General features: G+C 37.6%; 1 protein-coding gene across 1 annotated transcript in view; it reads right to left on the reverse strand.

The window, feature by feature from the left end:
* Positions 1-26,962, reverse strand: part of ANGPT1 (angiopoietin 1) — a 184,093-nt gene that overhangs the window by 94,299 nt on the left and 62,832 nt on the right. The window contains exons 2-3 of the mRNA XM_009323104.1: positions 9,281-9,436; positions 6,082-6,203 (exon numbers count right to left, since the gene is read on the reverse strand). Coding sequence (XP_009321379.1) covers positions 6,082-6,203; positions 9,281-9,436 — 278 coding nt within the window. The remainder of the gene's footprint in view (positions 1-6,081; positions 6,204-9,280; positions 9,437-26,962) is intronic.

Raw genomic sequence — 26,962 nt, forward strand, 5'->3', positions numbered from 1 at the left:
GTGAGGAAAAATGTCTTTACTGAAAGAGTGGTTAAACATTGGAAGAGGCTGCCCAGGGAAGTCGTTGAGTCACCATCTCTGGAAGTATTTAAAAGACGGGTAGATGAGGCACTTAGGGACATGGTTTAGCGGGCATGGTGGTGTTGGGTTGACGGTTGGACTCGATGATCTTGGAGGTCTCTTCCAACCTTAATGATTCTATGATTCTGTGATTCTATATGTGTTTTTTATAATTGTAGCCTTCAATTTGGGGAAACAAATCAGGCATTTGGGGAACAGAATGAAGTTGTGAAGAAACAAATGTTGTTAATATGGATAAATACCAATACTATCCATTGGACAATGACTGGAGTAATTATCTAGAAGACAATTAGATTAAAAACAAACACACACACACACCCCAAACCCAGACAAACTTAATTTTCCTAAAGGTTAACCATGTTCAATGTCTAACCTACTGATCTTGGCAAGGTTAGGAATCTATTTTCAACCATACAAATGATGTGTTAACTTTGTCAGGTTATAAGCCAGTGGGATGCCTCAGTGCAACTGTGCTGTGTCCAGCTGATTCAAAAAAAGCCCCCTGATAATGCTGGAGAGGGTAGAAGGCCCATACAGAAGTCAAAGAACGACTTCCAGTGAAAGGTGCTGTCATTTTGAAAGGTGACAAAGTAGAACATATAGAAAGCACTCTGGTAGCTCTCTGGGGAGGAAGGAAAGTCTGTTTTAGACAATCTGCTTTATAAGGTAGGTAGTTTATTCACTAATCCGTTCCAGACCACGGCAGTTTAAGAGATTTTTTTTTTTTATCCTTGTTTTCAGAGGCCTCAGTTCAGACATATGAGAACAGGATATAGACCAGATCTTAGAGATGGACATCTTTTGCATTAAAATAATCTTTTAAAAAATCTGAATTTATTAAAAATACAGATAAAAACATTTACTTCATTGATCTATTCAATAAATGAAGTAACATCACACTAGAAAAAATTATTTGGCTGTATACATGTGGTTCTCTTGTATTATGTATGTATGGGAAGACAAACAGGTAGAGGATTTAAATGCTTAGTTTTGAGTGCAAGAACAGTATTTTCTCATTGAGACAGCTTCTTTGTACTTGTTTTTATGTGAGTTAAATTTTCCCTGTATTATTAGGTGCTGATCACTCATACTTACCTTGGTGGTCTGATATTGTCTGATCAGTTTAAGGAAATATAAAAATATGTGTCCCCATATTGCTTAAGACCAGTAAAGTAATTGCTTAAGACCAGTAAAGTAATTGGTCACTTAGCATCAGTAAGCTTATTTTTTTATACCAGTGACAAGATAATTCCATTGAAAACACAAAAGTGAAGTGAAAAATCTGGATTTATCTTTTTAGTATATGCAAAACCTGCAAATAGGCATATTATGTTTCTTCATCTTTCACACAGATGGAAATTCAGGAATCATTCTTGAGCCCTTGCCTTTCATAGTTCTGTACAACTGTACAACAACAGTTCTTGTACTGAACGTGTTAATCTAGTTTGATTGTCTGCAAATTCAAACTGAATTTTATGTTTAAATTTCGATTCCACTATTTATAGCTGGAAGATCTAGAATTCCATTATATTTTTCCTCATTTGTTTCATTTGAGTAAATAAAAAGTGGTTTTCACACTTGCATATTGAAACAAATGGCACACAATAAGTTAAATGCAGCTGGTACACTGGAAAAAAGAAAAAGGGGGCTCATAAAGGCACTTAAGCAGGGAAATCTTTCAAGAATAAATCAAAACAGTTTTCAGAAAGCTCTTGTGGGAGAAAAAATGGCAATGGAAGAAACCACCATTACATTATAGTGGGTGGGAACCCACAAAACTAAATTATTTATGGCACGAGAGCACTCAATAGAAACATGATTCTGGGGCAAATGTGAGTCTACTTATGCCATGGAATATCTTTCAATTCAGTGAGATAAAAAGAAAAAAATTGGCCACTCTTTCCAGCAGAGGCAGGAAGTAAAGAGAAAGGCCAAGAATAGATATATTTCTAGTCTAAGGAACATGCATTGGTCCCCTGTTGATATGTTGTGTTCATTTTATTTAAGGATAATATACAAGTTAATGTAGTACAACAATGATCGGTGATTATTACTATAAGATTTTGCATTACTATCATCTGAAATCAAGTTCTTTGAAAGCCATTGTCATGGTTTAACCCCAGCCAGCAACTAAGCACCACACAGCTGCTCACTTACTCCCCCCCAGGTGGGATGGCGGAGAGAATTGGAAGGGTAAAAGTGAGAAAACTCATGGGTTGAGATAAAGACAGTTTAACAGGTAAAGCAAGACAAGGAATTCATTCACTCCTTCCCATTGGCAGGCAGGTGTTCAGCCATCGCCAGAAAAACAGGGCTCCATCACACATTAACGGCTACTTGGGAAGACAAACACCATCACTCCAAAAGTCCCTCCCTTCCTTCTTCCCCCAGCTTTATATTCTGAGCATGACATCACATGGTATGGAATATCCCTTTGGCCAGTTGGGATCAGCTGTCCCAGCTGTGTCCCCTCCCAGCTTCTCGTGCACCCCCAGCCTACTCGCTGGTGGGGTGGTGTGAGAAGCAGGAAAGGCCTTGACACTGTGTGAGCACTGCTCAGCAATAACGAAAACATCCCTGTGTTATCAACACTGTTTTCAGCACAAATCCAAACCATAGCCTCATACTAGCTACTATGAAGAAAATTAACTCTATCCCAGCCAAAACCAGCACAGTGATTAAGATCATTATTTTTATTTTATTTAGAGGAAATTTTAGCACAGAGAAAGAAATGATCTGCCCCCAGTACACCATCTGTTTTGATTATTTTTGTGATGATAATAGTTCCTACACTCGTTCCCACTGTGGTGTACACCTACTGCAAAAGAAAGACCCTTTCCAAAAAAACTTACAGTCCACGTAGGCAATGCAGATAAAAAGAGTTTTCTCTGTTTTATTGATGTGAAAGTGATACAGAGAGGGATGAAGGTATTTTGAGTGCAAACAACTACTGAACATAGCCTAATGGGTAATCTATATAAGTACTGTTTAAAGTTAAGCAAGCTAAAATCATTGGCATGTCCAGAAACCTAGTATCTGCTGAGATCACCAAGATTTGTCCCATAGTGAACCTGACACACACATAATTGATTTCAGGATCAGGACCTACAAGGCCAAGATTACGCAGTTCTTTGTTAGGGGTAGATGATGATACAGGAGCTGATGATCCACATTTTAGTGTAATTATAACACTGCCCTATCCCTAATTTTATCACTTCCAAGGAGAGAGTAACAGAATGTGGACAGTGTATGCCAGGTTCTTGTTTCATTACAAGATGAAACTCCATGTGCTTTTTCATTTATCCACATACAATTATACCTCTGAGAGAAACAATTGGGTATAAAATGTGCTTTTTAACACACCCCTCCTTTTCTTCCGAAAAACCGAGGCAGACCATTTTGTCATGCCACAGACCATTTCATTATAATGTCAGCCAAGTCAAAGGTGAACTTAAGTAAAACTTATTTGTTTACTGACATGAAGGCTTTACACCCTGACACATTGCTAAGATAAATAAATAAATTCAGATTATTAAGTACACAAGACTCAGTCTCTTGAGCAGCCAATAAATTTTTGTTGCTAACCAGATTGCAACAGATAAAAATGCAAGTATTTATATACTTAACTAATGCTTGGGTTAATCCCAAATTGAAATAGGTTTGTAAAATATGTAGAATGAACTGCCTCCTGCACATGCCTACTCTCTCCGTGGACTGCAGGGAGAGCCCACATACACAGTTTAGGTAAATTACTTAATTTTGAGATGGCTGAAGTCAAAGTTAATCCCACACTAATTTATCCATATTTCCAATTGGTCAAGGGAAATCTGTGGAGTGCAAGAGTTTTCAATGTGATCCAACTTCTCCAGAATAACATTTGCTGGAATTACTGGTTATAAACAGTTTTTATATTAAATACATTAAATATATGGTTTTATATTAAATACATTAAATATACTGGTTTTCATAACCAGTAGCAATAATGGTATATTATTTGACCAACTTCGCAACTAGACACATTTAGCAAATACATTTCTTTGTAACAACATTTTCTATTTTTCATCATTATCTGGTTCTTTGCCTTCTTTTCCCAGTAGCTCCTTGCTTATTGTGGTGTTAGTCTTCCTAACCCTGGGCAAGGCCTTTCCGCCTCCGTTGCTGTTTTCTGTCCAGCAGCACCGGAATCACGCTGCCTTTTTTGGCAAACTGTCTGATCTCAATTTAAACAGTCCACTAAAGCTTGTACAGGACCCTTCAGTAGCTCCCTCACTTTTAAAGGTGTTTGCCTTATTTCAGTGTCAAATGTAGGTACAGTAAATAGAAACCTTAGTCCTAGTCAGACTTATCTCACAGTTGCTCTTTCTAGAACGGAGCCAAGAGTGAACCTGCGGAGTGAAAGCACTCTCTGTCCTCCCTGCTTAAACCTGGCCATTACAGAGGCAGGAATATGAGCCTTAGGTCTCCTGAAGGGCAGCCAAGAAGGAAAATGGCTTTACCCACTGTATCGAGTGCAGATGCCCAGATTTGGGCAGCTTGGGGGCTGCAGGACAGCATCTGTGAGTAGAGGCTGGGGCTGCCCCGGGCCGGACACAGCCGGTTCCAGCCGGTTCCTGTTGGCTCCAACAGACCCACTGCAGGGCACAACTGAGCCCATCAACCAAGGTGGTGGTGCCTCTGTGATAACATATTTAAGAAAGGGTAAAAACGCCACATGACAGTGTGAGGAGTGAGGGAAAAAAGTGAGAGAAACGATGCCGCCGACACCAAGGTCAGAGAAGAAGGAGGGGAGGAGGCATTGGAGCAGAGGCTACCCTGCAGCCCGTGGAAGAGACCATGGTGGAGCAGGTATTTCCCATGGAGGGCCCCACGCTGGAGCAGGTGGAGATGTCCAGAAGGAAACTGCAGCCTGTGGAGAGCCCACGTTGGAGCAATCTTATCCGGAAGGATTGCAGAGCGTTATGAAGTGACCACAACCCCCATTCCTCATCCCGCTGCACTGCTCAGGGGGGGAAGGTAGAAGAGTCAGGAGTGACGCTGAGCCTGGGAAGAAGGGGAGGTAGGGAGGAAACGTCTTTTTGGTTTTATTTTTATTTCTCACTATCCTACACTGTTATTAATTGGCAATAAATAAGGCTGTTTTGCCCATGACAGTAACTGGTAAGTGATCTCCCTGTCTTTATCTCAACCACAAGGTTTTCTTCCTCTGTCCTGTTGATGAGGAGGAGTGAGAGAGCGGCTGGGTGGGCATCTGGCAGCCAGACAAGGTCAACCCACCACACGTGCTCTCTGAGATACTGGATTGCTAAATCCAGTGACTTCAGGTACTGAGTCCCTGTGTCACAGAAGCACCTCTCTCTGTGAGAGAGAGCACAGAAAGGGACAACACTGGAAGTTATCCTTGACTCTCACTTCACTGCTTAAGAAGTTATGTGCTGCTAAACAGTTTTTTGTTCCATTTCAACATAAACCCCAAATGTTCATTATTCACTTATTCTTTAAATGGATCATGGCTCCAAGTATGTTATATATAATTGAGTCCAAAGGTAGAGAGAGATCCTTCTACATGTTAGATCTTTGTATCCGTTAAAATTAGAAAGATGAACTACTGAAGATTTTCTGGTTTTTATGTACTTTAAGGTAGTTGATAATCTCATAATTTATTATTAATATTTTTCTACTTGAAAGTGCTCATACAAGTTATTCTTATGCTTTTCAGTAGCAGGAACTCTGGTCATATAACTAAGTTGTCATGAAGCAAACTGAGATTTAAACTTACAGTGCATATGAAAAGTGGTAAAAATCAACTTTCATTTATCATACAGGAGCTAACACAGTGTAAGTTCACACCCTAGCTCTTTTAGCCATTTCATAAATATTGCCTATACTTTCCACTTACCATATTTACTTCTTCCATTTCATCAGTTGCTTAGAACAAAGTATGCACAGACCACTTTGTGATGAACAGAGGAAGAGTGTAAGAGACCAACTACTCATTCTTACCTGTTTTTCTCATGAATTTTCAGGATTTCGTGTGTCTGTTGTAGCAGCTGTTTTTCTAGCTTGTACGTTGACAATGAGTTTTCCAGTAGCTGAATTTCAAGTCTGGATGTTTGATTTAACACCTTAAGGATAAATTAAAAACATTAATGTTTATATTGTCCTGGTTATGTTGTTATAGCAACATAATGCAACCATTTAATTCTGATTTGATGATTCCTCAAAAATTGTTTCTAAATCTGTTTTTTAACCTCAGCTGCTCAGCTGGTGCAAATGAACTCAATCAAGCTACACTGATATGTACCAGCTGATATTCTGGCACACTGTTTACTTTAGAATAGTAGTAGGCCGGCAGAAAAAGGAAAGGTGACTGCTAAATAAGCTTTATTTCAATGGAAAGAACAAAAGGCATGTCTCAAACATGCATTCCTACAAAGCATGCTTAAATCAGAAGAGTGCAAGAGTACTTGAACTGCAGCCAAAGTGTTGCATCTGCTGTTTTGTAAATAGAGCTCCTACTTTAGCTTTCCCCTGAGTTCTCTCTTTTGCAGTGTTAGCAGAAGTCTGGTGTCTGCTTATGTTATCACTACTTGCACTCTTACACAGATTTTTAAGATGAAGACTGTGATCCTAAATATTGTTTTATGCAATTGTCTTTCACTTTAGTGGTGATCTGTATCAATAGCACAAGTTTTACTAAGTACATCATACCAAAAGAAGCCTTTTAACTAGATTAAAGAGGATAGATTCTAACAAAAAATAGTTCAAAAGTGGAAATAACAGAATGATTCCAAGAATGAAAGCAGTAATATTAATTAATGTTAGCTGATTTTGTTGGTATATCATCATTCACTGCATGGAGTCTGGATGAGTGTGTGTAAACTGTTTTTGTAGGTATGGGTGCACACAACAGCTGAGATGCAATCACTTCTAGAACTGAACATGATGCCTCTAATGGAACCTATCAGACCTTTCTTAGAAGAGTATTTATCAGTATCATCATAGGATTATATGGTAACATTTTCTCATGCATGCCTGATAGAAATTTGTTACAGAGCATAAAGCAAAAGGAATGGCTCTCAAACTCAGTCCAGTGCCTTATTTTTGTTTGAAATTGTTGACATTCACAGAGCAACTTAAGTTGTCCTTTTTTAAGGGAACAGAAGTTGAAAAAATTGGAAATGGTCAGTATGCAGCTGTTACGCTGTTCAAGATGGATATATTTGGAAGTGCCAGGAGGCATCACCACAGTTTCAGAGGGACCTGGCAGAAATTGAAGGTGTATTATGAAGGTTGGCAAGGGGTAAGAAGACAGGAAAGTACCAACAGATTTCCAGAGAGGATACATCTATGGAGCAGCCTACAAAACATCAGTAGAGCTTCAGGTAGAGAAGAAAGCCTAAAGAGAATCAGTGGGATTTTGGATGGATCAGGGATTGGGAGGGGCCAGTGAGATTTTAATGAGGTGAAGGCTCTATCTTCAGTCCTGCAGACTCCTCCTTACTCTGGTATGAGTACTTCTTTATTACAGGCATGAGATCCTGGCTTGCCTTTCTTCTCCTTCTATCCTACAGACCTTCACCTCTCTGCCATGCAGCTGGCTACCTCCATCACTGCCAAGAGCAGTCTCTTTTCACTTTCTTGAACCACCTGCACCACTCTTTTCTGATTGATGGTAGAGCCAGGGACTTTCTCATACTGCTGAAAGAGGGGAGGTGGGAAATGCCACCACTGAGCTGAAAGTCAGAGCAAGTACTGCAACAAGGAAGAGCCACTCCCACTGGTATCTTGAACATCCCTTAAATTCTTCAGCAATAGGTATAGAAGGAGGAAGTCATCCGCTCCTTCATGCAGTTGCCAGTGATACCTCTACCCTGAAGTGGTTCCTCAAAGGAAAAGTGAGACAGAAGCAATGCACATTTTCTCCCTTACCTGCTTAAAGGAGTAAAACATGAATGAGTACTCAACACTTACACCTAAGTAGGTCTTTTGGAATATAAGAAGAGTTCCTAAACCTCCTTTTTCTTTACTGAATGTATATGATACTATAATCCATAGGTCTTCACCTCTTATGTTTCCATTTAGATATTCTGTTGATACTGAACTAAAGATTTTCCCCAACATTTTCATAAGTCAATATACTATGTTTTAGAAACTCTGGTCATTTGAGATCACAACATTTATAAGTGAATGTTGATCTGTTAACCAAGATGTAGAAAAAAATATGCAGGGAACTTGTGTAAGACAGTGTATCTGTCTTTCATAATTACTGTTGTTTCTCAGTGTACTGTAATGCGATTATGTAAAAACTTGGTAATGATATTGTAAATGTAAGGACAATAGAACAGAAAATATGATCTTTCAGGAAGTACATATGCTACTAGAACAAACCATATAGATGTAATACTTTAATTCCCCTCTTCTAAATGAACAGCAGCAAATGCAGTGCAGCTGGTAATATACCACATGCTATGAAGATCAAGAGGAAGTCAGCAAAAATAAGAAAAATAAATATGCCTCTTAAACTGATAAAAGAATTCAAAAGGCAAAAAGTAGTACGTATCTTTGCAATAAGCCCAGTATGAAATTGTACTCTGTGTTATGACAGTGATACTCTTGTCACTTCAGTCACAACTGTGATTTTAGTGCTAGAAATCATATGGAGATGGCTCTTTAAATTCATGTGATGTTATACAATTTTACAGTAATAACAAAACCACAGTATTTTATAAAGAAGCTGATGCTTTTCCCTCTCTCTTCACCGTTTAAAAGCTGCAGACATACACTACTTTTCAAAAAGCTGGAAACATCTTGCAGAAAATAAACAAACTTTCTTGTAATAGTAAAGCAGCAAACAACAATGGAGACCTGTTTTACCCTAAAACTCGTTATTTAGTTTGACACTTGTATCATTCACAGTTGGTAGCTGGGCTGTTTATTTGAAGTCAAATGCTGATTTAGTTTCCTGGACGGTCCTGCCTGCCTTACACACACAGAGCTAAATATACTAACCGAATGAAATCAAAAGAAAGACACATAACAAGGGTCAGTCATCACCGCTGTTGGTACCGAGAAACAGAGTGTGTATGTTCCTTGGAGCCCTGTGTTGAAATGTTTTGTGTGGTGATGCATTAGAAAAGAAAAAGGATGGGAAAAGTTCTCTGCAATTAACAACTTTTAGAAAAACGCTCTGGGAACATACCTGGGTTTCAACATCCGTGAGTTTTCTTGTCTGCTCTGCTGTCTGACTGAGGAGGCTGGTCCCTATCTCGAGCATGGTGGCGGTGTGGTTCTGCACAGCATTCTGCTGCAGCTGCACCATCTCCGATTTCATGTTTTCCACAATGTAGTTCTCAAGCTGTAAAAGAGAAAAGGTTGTAACTGTGGTATTTTTACCTGTTTAGGCATTCTGATGACATAAGGGTTCATAGCTGGCATTCTTGCCAAAAGGGGAAATTTCAACGTTTTCAGGGGGAGCCCAAGTCTCAGCTGACCCTGTGACTGTTGGGGTAGGGACCTGACTATCTGGGTAGCCCCTTCCAGTCAGAGAGTCCCAATGTGTTTCCAAGTATCACAGCCTGCTGGCATGAGCTGGAGCAGGCCCTACCTGCCTCCATCTGTGTCAAGGTTGCAGTGAGCGTTTGTGGTAGACATGTCATGGCAGCTCCAAAATGAACCCCTAAAAGAACAAAGCTCACCACAGGGAAATGCCAAGTCCTACTTGTACATCGTAACTTACATGTGAGTCCTACCTGGAAGAGATCCTACCATCCTACCTCCCCTGGATTGTTCCTATCACACAGTCATTCAGCAATATGATTTTTTACTGGGTTAGATCCCCACAAAAAGTTTCACAAAATCAGCAATGAATGCAGCTTAGTTTAGCTGCGACAAAAAAATTGCAAAGGAATGGAGACACTGTCATGGCAATAAAAGAAGGAAGTTGTTGACCAGAAAACAGAGAAAGCTGTTTTGCTCCTCTGCTTTTGTTGTCTTGATATTGTCTGGTTTGCATTTACAGTCTGTTGAACGGAATCTGAATTAGGACCCTCTAAATAAACTGGGCACCCCAGAGAGGGGGTCACTTTTTGTTTTGGTTTGTTTTAGTTAACACAGGCAGGCTTATTCCCTTCTACCTACCTAGGTCCTCGCCCTGCCACAGCACACCATAAACGCAGGACTAGTCTGCAATATGATGAGATTATTTCTTTCTCATACAAGCGTTGTTCTGGCATCTTGCTTGATGTGCTGCGTAAAGTATTAACATAAAGAAAGGTGGACCAGAACATTGTTTTCAATACCTTTCACTGAAATCAACTGGAGTCCAGCCAATTTACACCCAATGAAGATTTGGTCTTCAGTTTCATTTTGTGGCTGATCATGTTTTTTATGGTGAGCTGATTCCAGACTTAAGCAACCACTGTTTTACCTAATAATTTTAATCACATTAGACCTGCTTCTGCAGCAGTAAGCATGTTTCATTGTGAAAGGTAAGCCGCACAACTAAATAGTAAGAACCAGATGGAGTTGATTTAAAGATTGAAGAAAGGAGCAGGAGTCAGATATACAGTGTGATTAATAAGAAGGGCTGCTTTCATCTTATCTATAAGCATTCCTGTGCTTAGGGGTAACTACTGTTAGATGTTCTGATGAACCACAACAGCTGAGCTCACAAAAGATTTATTACAAATTTGATCATTTATGTGCACCTCCTACTAGTTTTAAAAACATTTTTACAGAGAAAGAACACTGCCACAATGTAAAATATTTTCTGCATAAGACAGTTGGTGGTGGTTGGTTTGTTTGTTTGTTTACTCCGTTTTGGGGAAGCACTTAATACCCATGATGGTCAAAACCGAAGTGAATGTCCTACAGTTTCAGACAACAAAAACATTTGCTTGAATTGCTAGGTAACCTCTCTGGGCTGGAAAACTGCAGTGTTGTAAGTGGTGGGGAAAATTTATTGTTGAATACTCTGATAAGTATTAAAATGAGATTTAACAGCCAAGGAAAACTGTGCATTGCAAAACAATGTCTGCAGTGGATGTCACCATTTTCCACTCCCAGTGTAAGTTTACTCTGTTTTAGTTTATTACTGTGAGATAAAGGTTACAGATATTAAGCTAGTTCAAGGCAGATTTTGCAGATCCATCACATTTCTACACCAATGCTTTTATGTTCAAAAGTATTTTGCCTGTATATCTCTTTCACATCAGATAATGTATTTTTAGCCACCCTTTGCTTCTGTTGTTTTCTAACCAGTAATTTATTTTTTTTTCCACACTATCCCTTGGTTGCAAATAAACCCTATGAAAGAGCCCCACAAACTGGATGGTTGTGCTTCTCCATATTCTGGTCCTGATACTGGAACACCTGAACAAGAATTTCTCCCACAGCTTTTATCTCCTAAAGAAACACAGGGCTCTCAAATACAATGGTACAACCCATGATGGGGTACCGATACATACATTTCCTCACATCCAATGTTTTTTGTTCCCATATAGGACCATAGCATGTCTGTGGTGTGGCTGTACAGTGCTTGATTTGTTAGTCCGCAGCTTTCTGAAATTGCCTTGCTGTACATGGGCCATGTGGTGCATGTGTGTAATGGATGTCTGGGAAAACCCATGCAAAAATATGGTGACTACACTTATTACACATCAGAAATCAGAAATTAGATATTTTCACGCATCAATAAAAAGAAACATAAATAGGGATATAAATATTAAAAGACAAAAAGACATTTATATTTCTAACTAAATTTTTTGCCTGTTATTTTACTCACATTACAGAAAGGATTGTGTTTGAAAGATCTAACTGCATCTGTGTGGAGCTACAGCAAGTTTTGACTAGCAAGAACACAGACATAGATTGAGGCATATTGGATAACTTGTACTTTTAATTATTGTAGTCTAACACACTCCCCATGGTATCCAGTCTTGGGCAATTGCCCTTGGTTACTCACCCCTAAAACAACCTCTGGTTGAATCTGAGACTGACTCATTATAACAACAAAGCTGATTTTCCTGTTTCGGAATTACTTATTAAATGCTTTTGTAAATATTTGGTGTTTGGTACACTGCCACAATAGTTTCTGTGAGCACATCTCAGGAGTATCAGGAGCTATTCACTCAGGCAAAGGAGGGTAGAACAATGACTGAAATAATGTATAGGTTCTGTTACATTAATTCCTCTTCCTTCCTTCACCCACTTCTTTTAGTTGGCTTAGTAGATTTATTGGTTGCAATACTGGCCCTGCTAAAATCAATGGCAAAATTCCCATTGACTTCAATAGGCCAAGATTTCACCTATTATTTTTGTTGCAGGAAACCAACATTTACCGTGTTCATTACAGCCAAACACTGAGTTTTATCTGAAGCCTCCCTTTCTTTGGAGGCTTTGTATTAAGTGTACTGAACCTTAGACTGAGCTTTCTTCGTGGTTAGTTAAGAGGAATAACATCTATTTAACAGGTGATAAAAGGATCTTTGCAGGGTGGCCTCACAGAAAATGTGACACGCAGAAACCTATTCACAGAAGTAAATTCAAGAACATTTAGGGTTTTAAGTTATTTTTTAGAACCCATTCATCTTATAATTAAGTTAAATTCAATTTGTCCAGAGACTCTGCATTAAACAGTAAATATATAATGCATGATGAAATACTCTTTTCAGGTGAATCTACTTTTTGCTTTTGGATTCTCAAATCCTTATATTACTGTTTCTTCTTATTTCAGTTACTTTTTGTTGCAAATGTGAAACAGAATTCTTTTCTGTATTCTTTTCCCCCCATCCCACCCTTTCTACTGTATGACTTTCTGATAGTGCATTGATCTCCCTGTTATTAATTCAGCTGCATCTACTTTCGGTAAGACTCATTACGTTGCACAGGAGTTTTTAGTAATGCAGAATTACCGGTGGGATGCTTAATAACGCTATAACATTCTCGGAAATAAAACTGTCAGAAGGTTCAGTGTTATTGTTTAATAAACATTCCAGAGGATTATACACTAAAAGTATCTAGCTTTTTCTGGACAATGTTTATTGAATGATCTTCATAGAAACCACCCAAACACTAATAGAACTATTAAAATGGAAACTGTACCTTAGGGCCTAAGTAAATGATAATGGTTTGTGGCAGATGGCTTATAAATAAAATAAGAGCTTTTTCTTTTACTTTGATCATGTAATGTTGGTCCCATGTGATTATATGGTAAGGACTGCTATGATATCCAGATGACATTAGGTTTCCATACAGTGCCTTAGAATAAGAATGCAAGTTAAAGTAACAATAGACAGCTCTCCCTCTCCTACCATTAACCATATATTGCACATCATTTGGAAAAACAGAATATTTTGTAAGAGCTGTTTTGTCTTGTCTTGCTTTGCATACCTGAAGATGTATTAATAATACTATACCACAACAACCAATGAAAGTTCTTTTCTTCTTTCTTTGTTTTTCTGTCTGAGGGAGGGTCATACCTCCCTACACTGACAAAATGCTTCGGGGAATCACATATAAAAGTAACATTCAATGTAATTTGTATTTTATAAATACACAAACAGCCTTAGTGGGAATAAGCTGGAAGAAGTTGAAATATATAGAATACCATAGAATATCTTTGAGTTTTGCAGAAGCAGAAGGGGTTAGGAAGGAGTTTATCACAAAGTGATTTTATTTGTGTATTGAAAAGGCCAACATTACATGTATTTAAAAAAAAATAACGTCTTCTACAAACTATTTGTCAATGAGGAAAGACTGATAAAATAACAAATTTACAATGATGCAGCCTTCTTGTATTACAGATTCCAGGAGTACAGACCAACCAGAATACATCCTTCCACTATTTCTGACCGTATGTGACCAGTGGGAATCGGGGGAAATGAACATGGATGGCACATAAAGGCAATGAATAATGCTCAGATGTTAACATGCCAATCTGCACCTGATTTGGAACAACCTTACCTGGGCTTTAAGTATGTCAAGGAAAGTGCACATCAGCCAGAAAAAAAAATTGTAGATGTACCATCAAATAGACAATGAAGATGACTACTTTTCCAAATCTATCCTCAATTAAACTTTGTAGGATTGCAATATAGATTGCACCAAAGGAGACAAGAAGTGATCCATTTGAGGAAGAAACTTCCTCAGATCTTGGATAACTGATTATCTACATTAAGATGATAGAGGATGCGTACTGATAATTCCAGTGAATTTATGAAATCAGCCATTGCTGAGCTAAAGTGAAAGCTTTAAATGACTGGTACACAAACTGGACACACAGAAAGGCCTGTTGGGATATGTAGTATATGAAGCTTTCGCAAAGAAATCACTGGTTATGAAATATACATAAATATTTGTAGGTTTCAATTCTAAAAGGAACCAGGAAGTAATCCAGCAACTCTATACGTAACCAAACAAACATTTTTGAGGAAAGCTGGCTATAGAAACTCTGTTTTATCTTTTTTTTTTTTTAATGCAATATACCCAGACCTCTAGCCTCAAGGCAGCAAGAAAATAAGCCTGTTGTTAGTTTTTCAGTTGCCCCTTAATGATAGTAATTATTTGCATAATACTTGTGCAATTCATTATTCTGTACTTGTTTCTGCAATTTCATAGATTTCTGTAATATTGCAACTCATCATTTTGATTTCTTAGATATTTTTTATATATTAACCCTAAATCACAATATTTTGTTTTTCCAAATTCTATTCCTGACAGAGAAGCAAACAATGACTTGCAGAGTGTGTGTATCCTCCTAAACTACCTCATGTTGAAAAGAATATATGCATTTCTGAACTGAAACATTTGGTTATTTTTTCCAAACCAAATGTTCCAAACATATCAAGGACGCTTTTCCTTAAATCCGTGAATCCTTGAATGCCTGAATCTTTGGCATTTCATATGTTTACTATCTGGCTATAAAACATAATTAATACACACAATTAAATCGCCATCAGGAAAAATTGATGGTTGATTATAGAATCATGGAATCATTTAGGTTGCAAAAGCCCCTTAAGATCATCGAGTCCAACCATTAACCTAACACTGCCAAGTCCACCACTAAACCATGTCCCTAAGCACCACATCTACATGTCTTTTAAATACCTCCAGGGATGGTGACTCAACCACTTCCCTGGGCAGCCTGTTCCAATGTTTAACTACTCTTTCAGTAAAGACATTTTTCCTCATGTCCAATCTAAACCTCCCCTGGCGCAATTTGAGGCCATTTCCTCTCGTCCTATCGCTTGTTACTTGCGAGAAGAGACTGACACCCACCTCGCTACAGCCTCCTTTCAGGTAGTTGTAGAGAGCGATGAGGTCTCCCCTCAGCCTCCTTTTCTCCAGGCTAAACAACCCCAGTTCCCTCAGCCGCTCCTCATAAGACTTGTTCTCCAGACCCTTCACCAGCTTCGTTGCCAAGCTTCGATTATGTATGTTTAATTTATAACCTGCATAAGATATATATATATAAACTGTGAACATATCCTCATATGTATGGAGGCTCACAGATACAAATAACCACTCCTTGTTTCTTTAGCATGTGACCAGTGAAACCACAGCTGCATTCTCAGCAAACAGCAGCCAAACACTGCTCGATTCAGCCCCAGCTGACCAATACTGAGATTTCTAATCCAGGTGACTTCCGATGTACTAATGACACTTGACCTCATGGTGGTTGAGCTTGGTTTTATAGCTACCTTCAGTTAAATAAAAGTTTGCTATGAATATAGAAGAATCTTTTAGCTAGTTAGAAAAAAAAGAATTAAAAATCAGGTTTTCCTCTTCAGATAAACAAAAACATGATCAGACAACTTTTTGTCAGAAGAAATCAGGGATAATAGATGTAAAAGATTATTCCAAAACACATGAAGTAATCTTTCTGCTGCATTCAGCATCAGTAAAGTGTCTGCAGCAGTTTTGTCTCCAGTTCTGAATGTTGCAATTCAGGAAGGATGTATATTATTTTGGAAGAGTGTATGGAAGACAAAGAATGGCCATAAATCTAGAAAATTGAAAGACTTAGGAAAGTTTAGCTTAATAAGAAGACTAACAAGAAAATAACTAACTAGAAGGACATAAAACTGCAAATATAAAGAGAATAATCTGCTTTCCACATCCATGAAGCTGCAGTAAGTGAAGTTTAACTTTTGCATATTAGGGGAAAAGTTTTTTTAACAGTACAGGTAATAAAATACTGATAGGGATTCTGTGGGAAAACGGAAAACTCCATCACTGGGGGTCTTAAAAGAATAATTTAGGTAATGATCAGGCAGTTTATATGATATTTTATGGTTCTTTCTAGTTCTATTTTTTCATTCTTCTCAGGTTTTTTATTGCTTTACTTCAGACCTAAGCTCACAGACTCAATATTTGGAATCAAACTCTATAGTAATACCTCTGTTGAACTGAGAAGAGGTTTGGAAAACTCATCTCCTAATGAAACTTTTAGAAGGAAGTCAATAAAAAAGAAGAGTCTCATGAATTAAAGACAAGACAAATTACAAAAAAAACCCCACACATAATGATACAAATAAGAGGAACTCTTCTGTATAGAACAAATCAGCAAAATGAGGAAAGTCACTGATGATGTTTCTGAATGTATGAATACACCCCAGTAGGGACACAGTCTGCAGAACCATCTGAGAAACGATCATGTGAACCAGCTCTACAACCATAAAATGGCAGCAGTGTATTGTACTCATTACTTCTATTAGGCTGCTTTAGAAACTACAGTCTCTGAAAATCAATCAACTTGTGGATACTCGAGCTTGTGTCAGTGGTAGCTTGGCATCTCTGTACCATGCTATGTTACACAGCAAAGTACATAAAAGGTAATAGGCAATAATAGATAATGATGGTGGAAGAATTCACTGTATGGCATCCCATTGGAATCTCGGGAAACTGGAAGCAAAAGTATTTTTATTAAGCATTGTACTTTAATATGAATAGAAATAGTCCTTGCTACACCAGTCAAGACAAGATATGGGGAACACAGAGTTCTTTGTTTCATGATATCAGAAGACTTCCCCAGTTAGGTTTACCCAATAGCATAATATTCAATATATGGGTAATTTATGGGAGGAAGAAGGCTATTCTACTTCCTCGCAAAGTATCTGGCATATCAAAGACCGTGTATTGACTTAGGCCCAGTATTGATTGTACCAGCCTGATAATTCAGTCTGAGCTTTCCACTAAGGCATCTTCAGGAAATCTTTCCAATTTGTTTTCAAAGTTTTATATCACTCTAAAAGCTTGCCTGCTTCAAGACTAAAACACAAAAATCTGTATAAATGAAATTTATTTGTTATTTCAAATGTAATTAATTACAGTTATTACAAAAGCATACAAAACATTTTAAGAGTCAATTTCAATTACTTTTGTATGAATATTAGATCTCTCTCAGTTTTTTAACCTTAAGGCTTAATAAAGTCAATAAGTAGCATAACTGAGAATCATATCAAATGTGATTAAATGGTCCCATAAGGAGGCTACTTATAACAAGTAAATCAGAACAATATGTTCCTATTTTCTACTGATTAGTAATAATTCTGGTTCAAAGAATTATCCAGTTTAATGTTAACCTTTACAAATTTTATTACAACATCAACTGTATTTTTCTTTCTTGATATAACTTTCCAAACCACTTAATTCTATAAACTAAATTCATTTATGATTGTACAGTTGACTGCAAATGTGAACCATCCTCAATATACACTGAAGGGGAAGGCATAATTGTAGAAAAGGCAACATCTGCAATCTTACCCTAAACAAATTAACATCTGGGGGATTTTTAAAATATCTTCTTGTATTAAAGTGTGGAACTAATTAATTTTCTTTGGCAAAGACACTGTTGGTGAGGAGTACTTTTCAGAATGACTTATTTTGTAACAACTTCTGTGTAGAAGAATATTTAGATACCTTATATGTCTACCTTATTCCTGAAGAGGGACATATGACTTACAATCAAAATTAGTTCCACTGAAATCTCTCCTCACTACATTACATACAGTTCTTGAAAAATGTAATCTTAAACTGCATAAATAGTTCTGGTTGCTATATTGCACTGCCAGCTTATAGCTAAACTTTCAGTGAACCTGGGAAGCTGTACTATAGTTTGGAATCTATATATAACTTTTTATTTGTGTTATAGGAGGTAGTATAATGTTTTAATGCTGTATTACTTAATCTATTTTTAATTCTGCTTGGTTTCTTACATTCAGCACTATGACATATGAGCGTATTGTTGGTATTCTGTGTATGAAAACACTTTTCCAAGAAAGATTGTGAAATTAAGACTCAACTGCATTACGTTCTAGTCTTTGCAAAAGTTTATTCTTTCTGTAGTGCCTTATATAAATATCATAGAAGGGGAATCTCTTTATTCACTGCCATGAGCTCTGCCTTCAGTTCTTAGGTTCTTTATCTTAGGTCCTCCCTGATGAAGAAATCACAAATCCTTTTTATTACCATTTGTCTGTCTTTCCTTTGTAGGTTGTAACTTCATTGGAGATTACCCTTCTGGCTTTCATCAGTGCCTGATACAAAGTCTCAAAGTCAGCTGAAGACCCAGGACATTACATTATGATGATGACTGCCAATAATCTACAATCTTAATTTGGGATCTTTTTTGAAAGCATAAATGTGAAATTTAGATGCACTGAAACCACTGAAAGTACTGCAATTTCAATACATATGGGGCTACGGGAATGCAAGGGTATTCCCTGGGCCATCAAACACCTTCCCACTGTTCCATGCAACTACTTATTTTTACCTTTAACCCAGAGAGATCCACAAAACATCCACTCCCTGCATCCCACCAGTCTTAAAACACTCAGCAGAACTCATGATCTGCGCACTATGCATTCACATCCTCCATGTGTGTGCTTCTATCACAAATAACCTAGTGGTGAGGAAAACTGAAGGTGATCTCATATCATTTGCTAGGTGACAGGGAATACTTCAAGCTTCCTAAAGTTTCAGCGTTACCAGAAATGTAAATCTTATTGTGTACTCCCTGTCTGTGATGCCTATGATGTTTCACAGGCACCTGGAAAGGACTGAACCATGGTAGGGTTTTGCTTTGTCCAAAACCAGATGAAGTGCAGGGCCAGCGATCCTTGTGCCCATGGTTAGTGTTCATGCGGCTAACTTTTTACCTCAAAACGCAGGGAAAAATGGAAGCAAAACATACCTGCAGTGACAGCGTGGTTCATGGTCTGCTCGATGGCAGAGCATGCTGTTACCAACTTCCGACTCTCAGTGAAGCCTTTCTTCACAAGCTAGAGCAACTGAGCAACCAAGGTGTTTGTAAGCCGATGAGATCCCTCACCTCAACATGTCTTATTTAGTGAAAAATGTTTAAAAGAATCCTATCTACACTACACAGAATGAGAATATTTTAATCAAGAGCCCTGTTCTTTTCTCCTCCTTTCCCTTGCCTAATAATGACAAATATTATTTTATTTCACTTTATGTCTTCTGTTCATCGCTTGGCTTCAACACCGTGATTGCAGTTTATATTGAAGACTGATGTCCTTGTCCATTGATACCTAATACACCAAAGAGCAAGGCCTCTATGTGCTGTAAAATCCATTCCCCCGCAGAACCCAGGGAGGTAAAGGCCTGAAATCTGCTGAACTACTTCAGATTATCAGCAATTAATATCTAGACAAAAGTTTATATGTTCTCACACACAGTATTTATGTGCATAGATTTACATGAGTGTATACATAATAACTCCCTTAAATTATAGGTTATAAATGTAGGCAGACAGCAATATTAATTTGTGTCCTATAAAGTTTGGCTATATTTAGGGTTCTTAACTTTTATTAAAATAAACTGGGCACAAGCAGCTTAATGATAGATATTCTGGATGCATGAAAATGTTTACCTTAATTTTACTACAGACGTTAAAAAATGATATTGATACAACTCTGCTGGAATCACTTTATAATTTTAAGTGACAAATAAATGAAATTTCCAGAAATATCTGTAGCAGTAAACTAAGAACTTCGGTTTCCCACAGCACTATAAAAAAGTTAACTACTAGTACAAACTCTAACACCTTTTCTTTCCATTCCTGAAATTCTATATATACCCATTAATCTTTAAGTGCCTCCAGACATATCTATAATTCTCAGCATTATAATGAATGTGTAACTCTGCATACTGGGGAGATGGTCCTGCCAAAATATGTGCAGCCCCAGAAAATTTGGTTTCTTCTTGTGCTGATTGTTTGAATACATGTCAAACAGTAAATTAAAATACCTAAATAAAATTGTTGCCAAATACTCCCTTTCAATAATTATTAAAATGAGAAACATGCATAAAAATCTCAGATTGAAACTATCACGTGTTCAGTATACATGTACATATATTTACATATGCACATACATGTATGTATATATAAAATAAGGATGAGTTCATTCCACTAAATAGATTAGAAAAACCTTGGTTTAGAATCAGCAGTGGAAAGGTCTGAAATTCACTAAACCATATAATGAAATATCAGGTACTCAAATTAACTTGCAGAAAAGGCTATGAAAATAAGACAAAAGTGCCTTGGTTTATTTGAAATGGCATAGTTCAAGATATATATCCTTTTATGGCTTTAATAATTGTATAGATACATAAGACCTTTTTTATAGGAAAAAGGAGAGCAGCCAAAGCATATAAAGACAATTCTGGTCCCTCTTTTCATTAAATTTCTCTGGGGATTTTGAAAGGGAGCAGTCACAGGTTTCCTTTAAGTAAATGTGTGCTAATTCAATCTCCTTCATCCCCAGTTGCTGGAGTGAGATTCAGGATATGATTATGGGGATCAATTCCTTGCCCCAGTTTACTTCTTGAATGATACAGCCTCTGAGTGAGAAATGTAAAACTGCAGGTTTCTCTAGAGAGCTCATATACTGGGAATAAGTATTATCATTTCCATTAGCTGCTAAAAGAATAACCGTACTGGAGTTGTAATGATGACGAGTAGAATCAGGTTGTTCTGTACTTAACACCGAGGACAAACTCAGCAGTAGCGACAAGAAAATAGGGTTGAAAATCTTTTCTTTTACTCTAATTCTGTAGAATAAAAACTGGTCTAAACATGTTTAAATTTAGGGAAAACCTGAAAATTTAAATCTTTTGGAGATATTCCTGCACTTAAGTCACTGTAAAGAATAGACAAATGAAAAGGAATTCTGGAAGAGTCCCCCTCCTAAAGCCTTGCTTTAGGAGCAGCATTTTTCCCCTGTTTTTTTTTTTCCAGGACCTGGCAAGAATATTCCCTCCTACTTCAGTTTATCATAATCACAGCCCTTCCTGGAAGTCAATGTTATTGCGAGGCATTCCTTTATAAGTCATGAAATCATGAGCTAAAGTGGGGAAGCTTTCAGCCTTCGGTTTCATATCTGCTAACTCATTGTCAGTAGTTTGTCTTTCTCTGGCTGGTGCACAGTTCCTATTGCTGTTGTTAAGAAAGACAGGACAAATAAATTCACAGATGAACAACCAATTATGTATGAGCATAAGCACACATGCAGAACAACAGCTGTAGCAAACGATAGACAGAGGAAGAGAGGCATATATTAGAAATGGATTGCTAGACAAAGAGGTAGGCAGTTTGTATACAGCAATTTGAAAATAGATGTGGTTTTACAAGGGAAAACAGAAGCCACCAGACATGTATTCGCAAACATTATGTTTAATAACCAAGTTAAAAACAATTAGACACAAATGGTTTAAGATTCATGCACGCTCAATACAAATTCAAAGAATTAGACTAAAAGTGAAATGGAACGGTTTTAATTATTTTTTAATAGTAAGAAACTGTTTGGATGTATCCTTCGGACAATCTAAATATGAATATATTCCCAGTGATCAGTGAACTAAGCTCCCAGGCGTATTGGCACCGGTGGCTAATCCCGCATTCCCAGCGAGGCGGCTGGGTGGCTGTCAGACTCCCTCTCTCACTGATTAAGTTGCTACTTTTGTTTGCAAATTTCCACACAGTGTCCCTGTGCCTGAAGTGATAACGATCACAGTCATTTCCGATTTGTAATCCAGGAACATGTACTGGCCCTTGCCCTGACAGAGCTTCACAGTTCACAAATATAAAGTGACAGTCCTTTTGGCATGATTAATGTGGTGAAAACACAGAGCAATGAGTCAAAGATGTGACACACCAGTTATTTCAAGTCCGTCCTTCACTCAAATCTTGTATGAATTTTTAGCATTTATCATGAGTTTTGCTTTCTCGATCTTCCTTCTACAATACTTTTAATTTTACAATAAATCCCAAGTAGGTCACGTATAACAACAAGACTAATGTTCCCATGACAAGTAAAACCTCATTCAGAAGGGTGGTTTTGTAATAACTCAGAAGCATTTACAATGTAATCTAAAATACATTGAATAAACCAACATATCAGAATAACAGGACTATTAAATAAAAGTAAAATATCCCAGGCCTTTAAAACATGCTGTAACTCTTCAGAATCAGAGATGACCAGGGCTCGAAATCAAATACAGATCTTCCTAAACTTTCAAGTATTCAGATTCAGGATTTTAGTTCAATCTCATTTTCATAACGATAGCCATGTGGTACTGTTCTTCTCCCTCAGGGGTAATGAAAAATATCTGTTGTACTGACTTTGTAGTTCCTGAACATAAATGCAGACTTTCAGGTCATTAGTTTAACCACATGTGCAGAACATAGAGGAATTAGGAGAGCATTTCTCATGACTACAGCTATTCGATTGAAAGAAGAATTGACATCAATAATGCTCATATCTATCACACTTTGTACCATAACAGTAGAGAACAAAGTGTTCATGAATCCTTAGGAAAGTTTGGCAGCTGTTTCACTGAGATGTAGGTTGCAATCACGTTAATAGTTGTACATTCTGCCCATTAGCTGGCAATAACATTCATGCCCTGTAGTCAGAACGTTATAGCATGGCAATTTCTTCAGTACTGAAAACAGATGAAAAATCTTGTCAGGCATTAAAAGAATGCTGTGACTGTGACTCTAATCATGCTCATATCTGTTGCTCCCAGAGGACCCAAGGAAAATGTATCAGTTACTGCAAAACACATCTGAACCCCACCCCCACCTGGAAGCCCCTGTGCCCAGAGCACAGAAAACCTAAATATAAGCCATGCAAAAGTCAGGAATAAATGTTCTGGGGTAAGTGTTTTCTTTTTCAGGGCATAGGTTTTCCATCCCTGCTATTGATGCTGATGGAAGCAATGTTAACTCTATGCCATGCCCGAGGGTCTGATCAGGTGGGGGGGAGACCAGAGCACTAGAGCCAACAGAGCCATGCAGGAGACCTGTGGGGTAACAGGCCAGGAAACCCCTGATTCCCCACTGCATCCCTGTCTCATCTGGATCTAATTCTTTCCATTCAGGTAATGCTGTGGTTTCATTTCCATGAGGTCAAATAATGTGGGGTTAGGACACATACGGATTTATCTGTGGAAAAAAAACCCATGATCCTCTACTGGGATGACACAGGAAGGTTAGATAAAGTCTGGAATCCTGACATATTAAAGTCAATGGAGGTTTTGCAGTTAACCTCAATTTAGCCAGGATTTCACCCCTGAGACTTCACTTTTCTTTTTGACTTTCAGCTCCAGAACAGGTAAAAATATCTTCCCAAAACCAACAGGAATGCTATTATTTTATTATTAATTAGCTGTCTGCAATTCTAATCTGCTCTGAAACAAACATTGGGGTTTGTCATCTTACTGTAAACCTATTAACATGCTATCCAAGATTCTTTTCTTGTGAAAAGTATGCTGTTAACATTAGTGCAAGCATACATATACAGATTATTAACTGTTATTACATTTGGACTAAACTGCTAGCTTCCAGACATGAAAAGAAAGCTAAAACACAAGTGCTTCTGTTCCACTTGAAATAAATTACCATGCTACCACAAAATCCCAGCAGGAAAAGTGAAGGGGAGACATAAATTTCTGCATAATGTGTAGAATGTTTAATGGATTTCTGTGTGATAACAGTGGAAGTAGTGGCACTGCTCATTTTGTCAGTGCGATGACAAAGAAGCAGGAAAACAGAACTTTGTTCCTTTCTTTGCAAGTGGACTGTAAGGCCATCACAAAGGTGTTTTCTTTAAAAGGAAGAATACAGGAAGGATTATGTAAAATGAGCAAAAGCTGCAGAGTTCCAGTTGAGAACTGAACTTCCTGAAAGTTCAGGGTGTTGGGGATTTGTTTGAAGCTTATCTTTTTGTCTCTCCACAATTTCAGTAGCAGATCTTTCACAGCTGGGCAGCAGCAATAGCTCTGCTTTCACAGCACCCCAAAGGCGGGCACATTCCAAACAGACCTGCAGTCCATTGCTGCCACATGAGGGAAGGTCATGGCATGAAAGCATCGTCTTCATCACCATCCACAAACCTGTGGCATGTGGGACTAGAGGCTCAGCTAGAACACTGCAATAGCTTGGCTGATCTGAATGACTTTTCCAGGTAGGACTTCTTCTACTTGCCAAAGAAAACTAGATAACAACTCTCAAATGTACTACAAAACTCTGCTGTAGTTGAAGGTTCCTTAACCAAACTGACAGCTGAGTGTTTACAAAACATGATTCTCCCTCCTCTCCTTCACGCTCTTGTAAACATCGGTATTAAGTCCCAATTACTGCAGGGTCCCCTTTTATCTGGGATGGTTGCACAGCTTTTCACTGACATGCGGGCGAACCAGCCTGCTTTCATGAATGAAAGCAGATTTTTGCGAGAAGTAGAAAGAAATTTCTCTAGCTGTACTACCAAATTTATTTTTGGACATTACAAAAATGTAGGAGAAAAGTAGTCTATCTTTTTTCCCTTGTCCCACCTTCCAGAAACTCAGTGCAGATCAGGGATTCACCCAGCCCTACTTGAATGCAATGTATTCGTAATCCTGCTTCTATTTTTGTTAGGCAGAAGGAATATGGACTCTGGATCATTTGTGGTTGGAGCTGATTATTCTTGAGACAGCTCAATACAAAGGTTTAGTCTATTCCCCACTTTCCTGGTGGTGACAGTGTACTCGTGTATGTGACAGTAGATTCTGTAATATGTAAGAAGTAGCTTCTGTTCCCGTCCTGCCAGAAGAGATTGTGTTCAACAGATGAGTCAGTGAATTTATCGGGTAAAAAGGAAGCTGACACTGATAACTCATCTGCTGCTAAAATTAAGAGTGTGAGTCCCTGTTTAATAGTCATGACTATAAAACACATTGAAATACAAGGAGCAGTTAAAAAACAAGTGACGTTTGAACTTACGGCTTCCTGCCTTCCGTGAACTTTCCACAAGGCTGCTAGCTTGTCTGACAAGAAGTCTCTGATACACCTGTGAAATAACTAAAACATGGGCTGTCCCAGTAATTTTCCTTCATGTGGCAGCTCTGATTTCCTTTTGTAAATATAAGGTAAACACTGCCTTTCTGAAGGTAAGCTCTGTGTGAACTACCAAAATCACAAAGCTGCAATTATATGTCACTTGAGTGTTGATAGAAAAAAGGTTTCCTACTGTTTGTTTCTTACTCCAGTGCTGTTTTATATTGGTTAATAAACAAATATCCTCATAAACATGAATGGAACCCTTCTATGTATGAATCAAACATGATGCCAGCCCTGTTTGCCCTCTTATTACCAAGATGCTTCAGACAAACAATTAGTGACATCTAAAAGAATGAAGTGACCAGTCACAAATGTGAAGAACGGCTCAGTGGTGGACGTGTTTCATCGCTATGTTTAAGAAAGGCGGAGGGTCTTGGCACAGACCACGCTGTAGCTCAGCTGAACCAGCACAAAGAAGAATGCTCGAATCCTTTACTGCAATGGATCTTCATAATCCCCATCTTTTAACACATGGTTCGCAAAGCCAGAGTGGTAAGAAGGTTTTTTAATATAAACTGGCTTTCCGAGTCCTGAAATGTTAATCAGATTGGTATTTCATATTATTTCTTTTATACTTAAAGCCTATTCTATTCTTACATGAACTGTAAAGCTTTTATTGAGAAGAGTGAGATGAATGCTAAAAATGAAATATACAGTATATAATTAGCTCTGATGGACTTAATAGTTGGAGGGATATACTTTAGAAAATAATCCTGAATTTTCAAGGAAGGAAATAGATGATGGAATAGTTTTATTCAATCTGTAATTCTTAGGATACTGTGAATAGCTGCCCTTTGGTACATCAGCAAAATGATTGCTTAATAATAAATGATTGCTTAGTAATAATTAGAGTGACTTTTAATTGCTGTAAATATCCTTCCAGAATAATTTTATGTAAAATAAAATATAAACACAAACAGACACTGGTTTATTGTCTTTTACTTGGATGATTTAAATTGATTTTAAACAGTTACAGGTTATTTAAAAATAAACCAGTATGGTTTCTGCACACAAAATTGTGTGAGAGAAATACATTAGAATTCAAAGTGTAGGCCAGTCTTTCCACTAGATATAGTTTATCTCACTTAAAAAGAAAAGAACATGTAACAGAACATCAGAATTTCTGAAAAAAAGTGACAGCTATACTTAACTATATTTATGTTAACTTCCAAAATCAGATTGAATTAGTTATTTCAACTGTCACCATAATTTTGTTTAAAGCTGCATTTGCTTCTCAAATTTAGTGAAACTTTGATACCATTAAAGGACAAGTTAGTTAGTTCACTAAATTAAATTTAAATTCATACAGTTTTTCCAACATAAATAAATAATCAAAATATTTTCATCCAGACAAATCGAATGTGATGTTCAGTTAAGGGAACAGAACATTCTGTAAGAATTTAAATCCACACAGTGACTTGAAATATTTTTGTAAGACAGTGCCAGCTTAAAGTCAACCTTGTATTTAGCCCTTTTTTA

Source organism: Pygoscelis adeliae, unplaced genomic scaffold, assembly GCF_000699105.1.
Source record: "Pygoscelis adeliae isolate BGI_AS28 unplaced genomic scaffold, ASM69910v1 Scaffold174, whole genome shotgun sequence".
Taxonomy (NCBI): Eukaryota; Metazoa; Chordata; class Aves; order Sphenisciformes; family Spheniscidae; genus Pygoscelis; species Pygoscelis adeliae.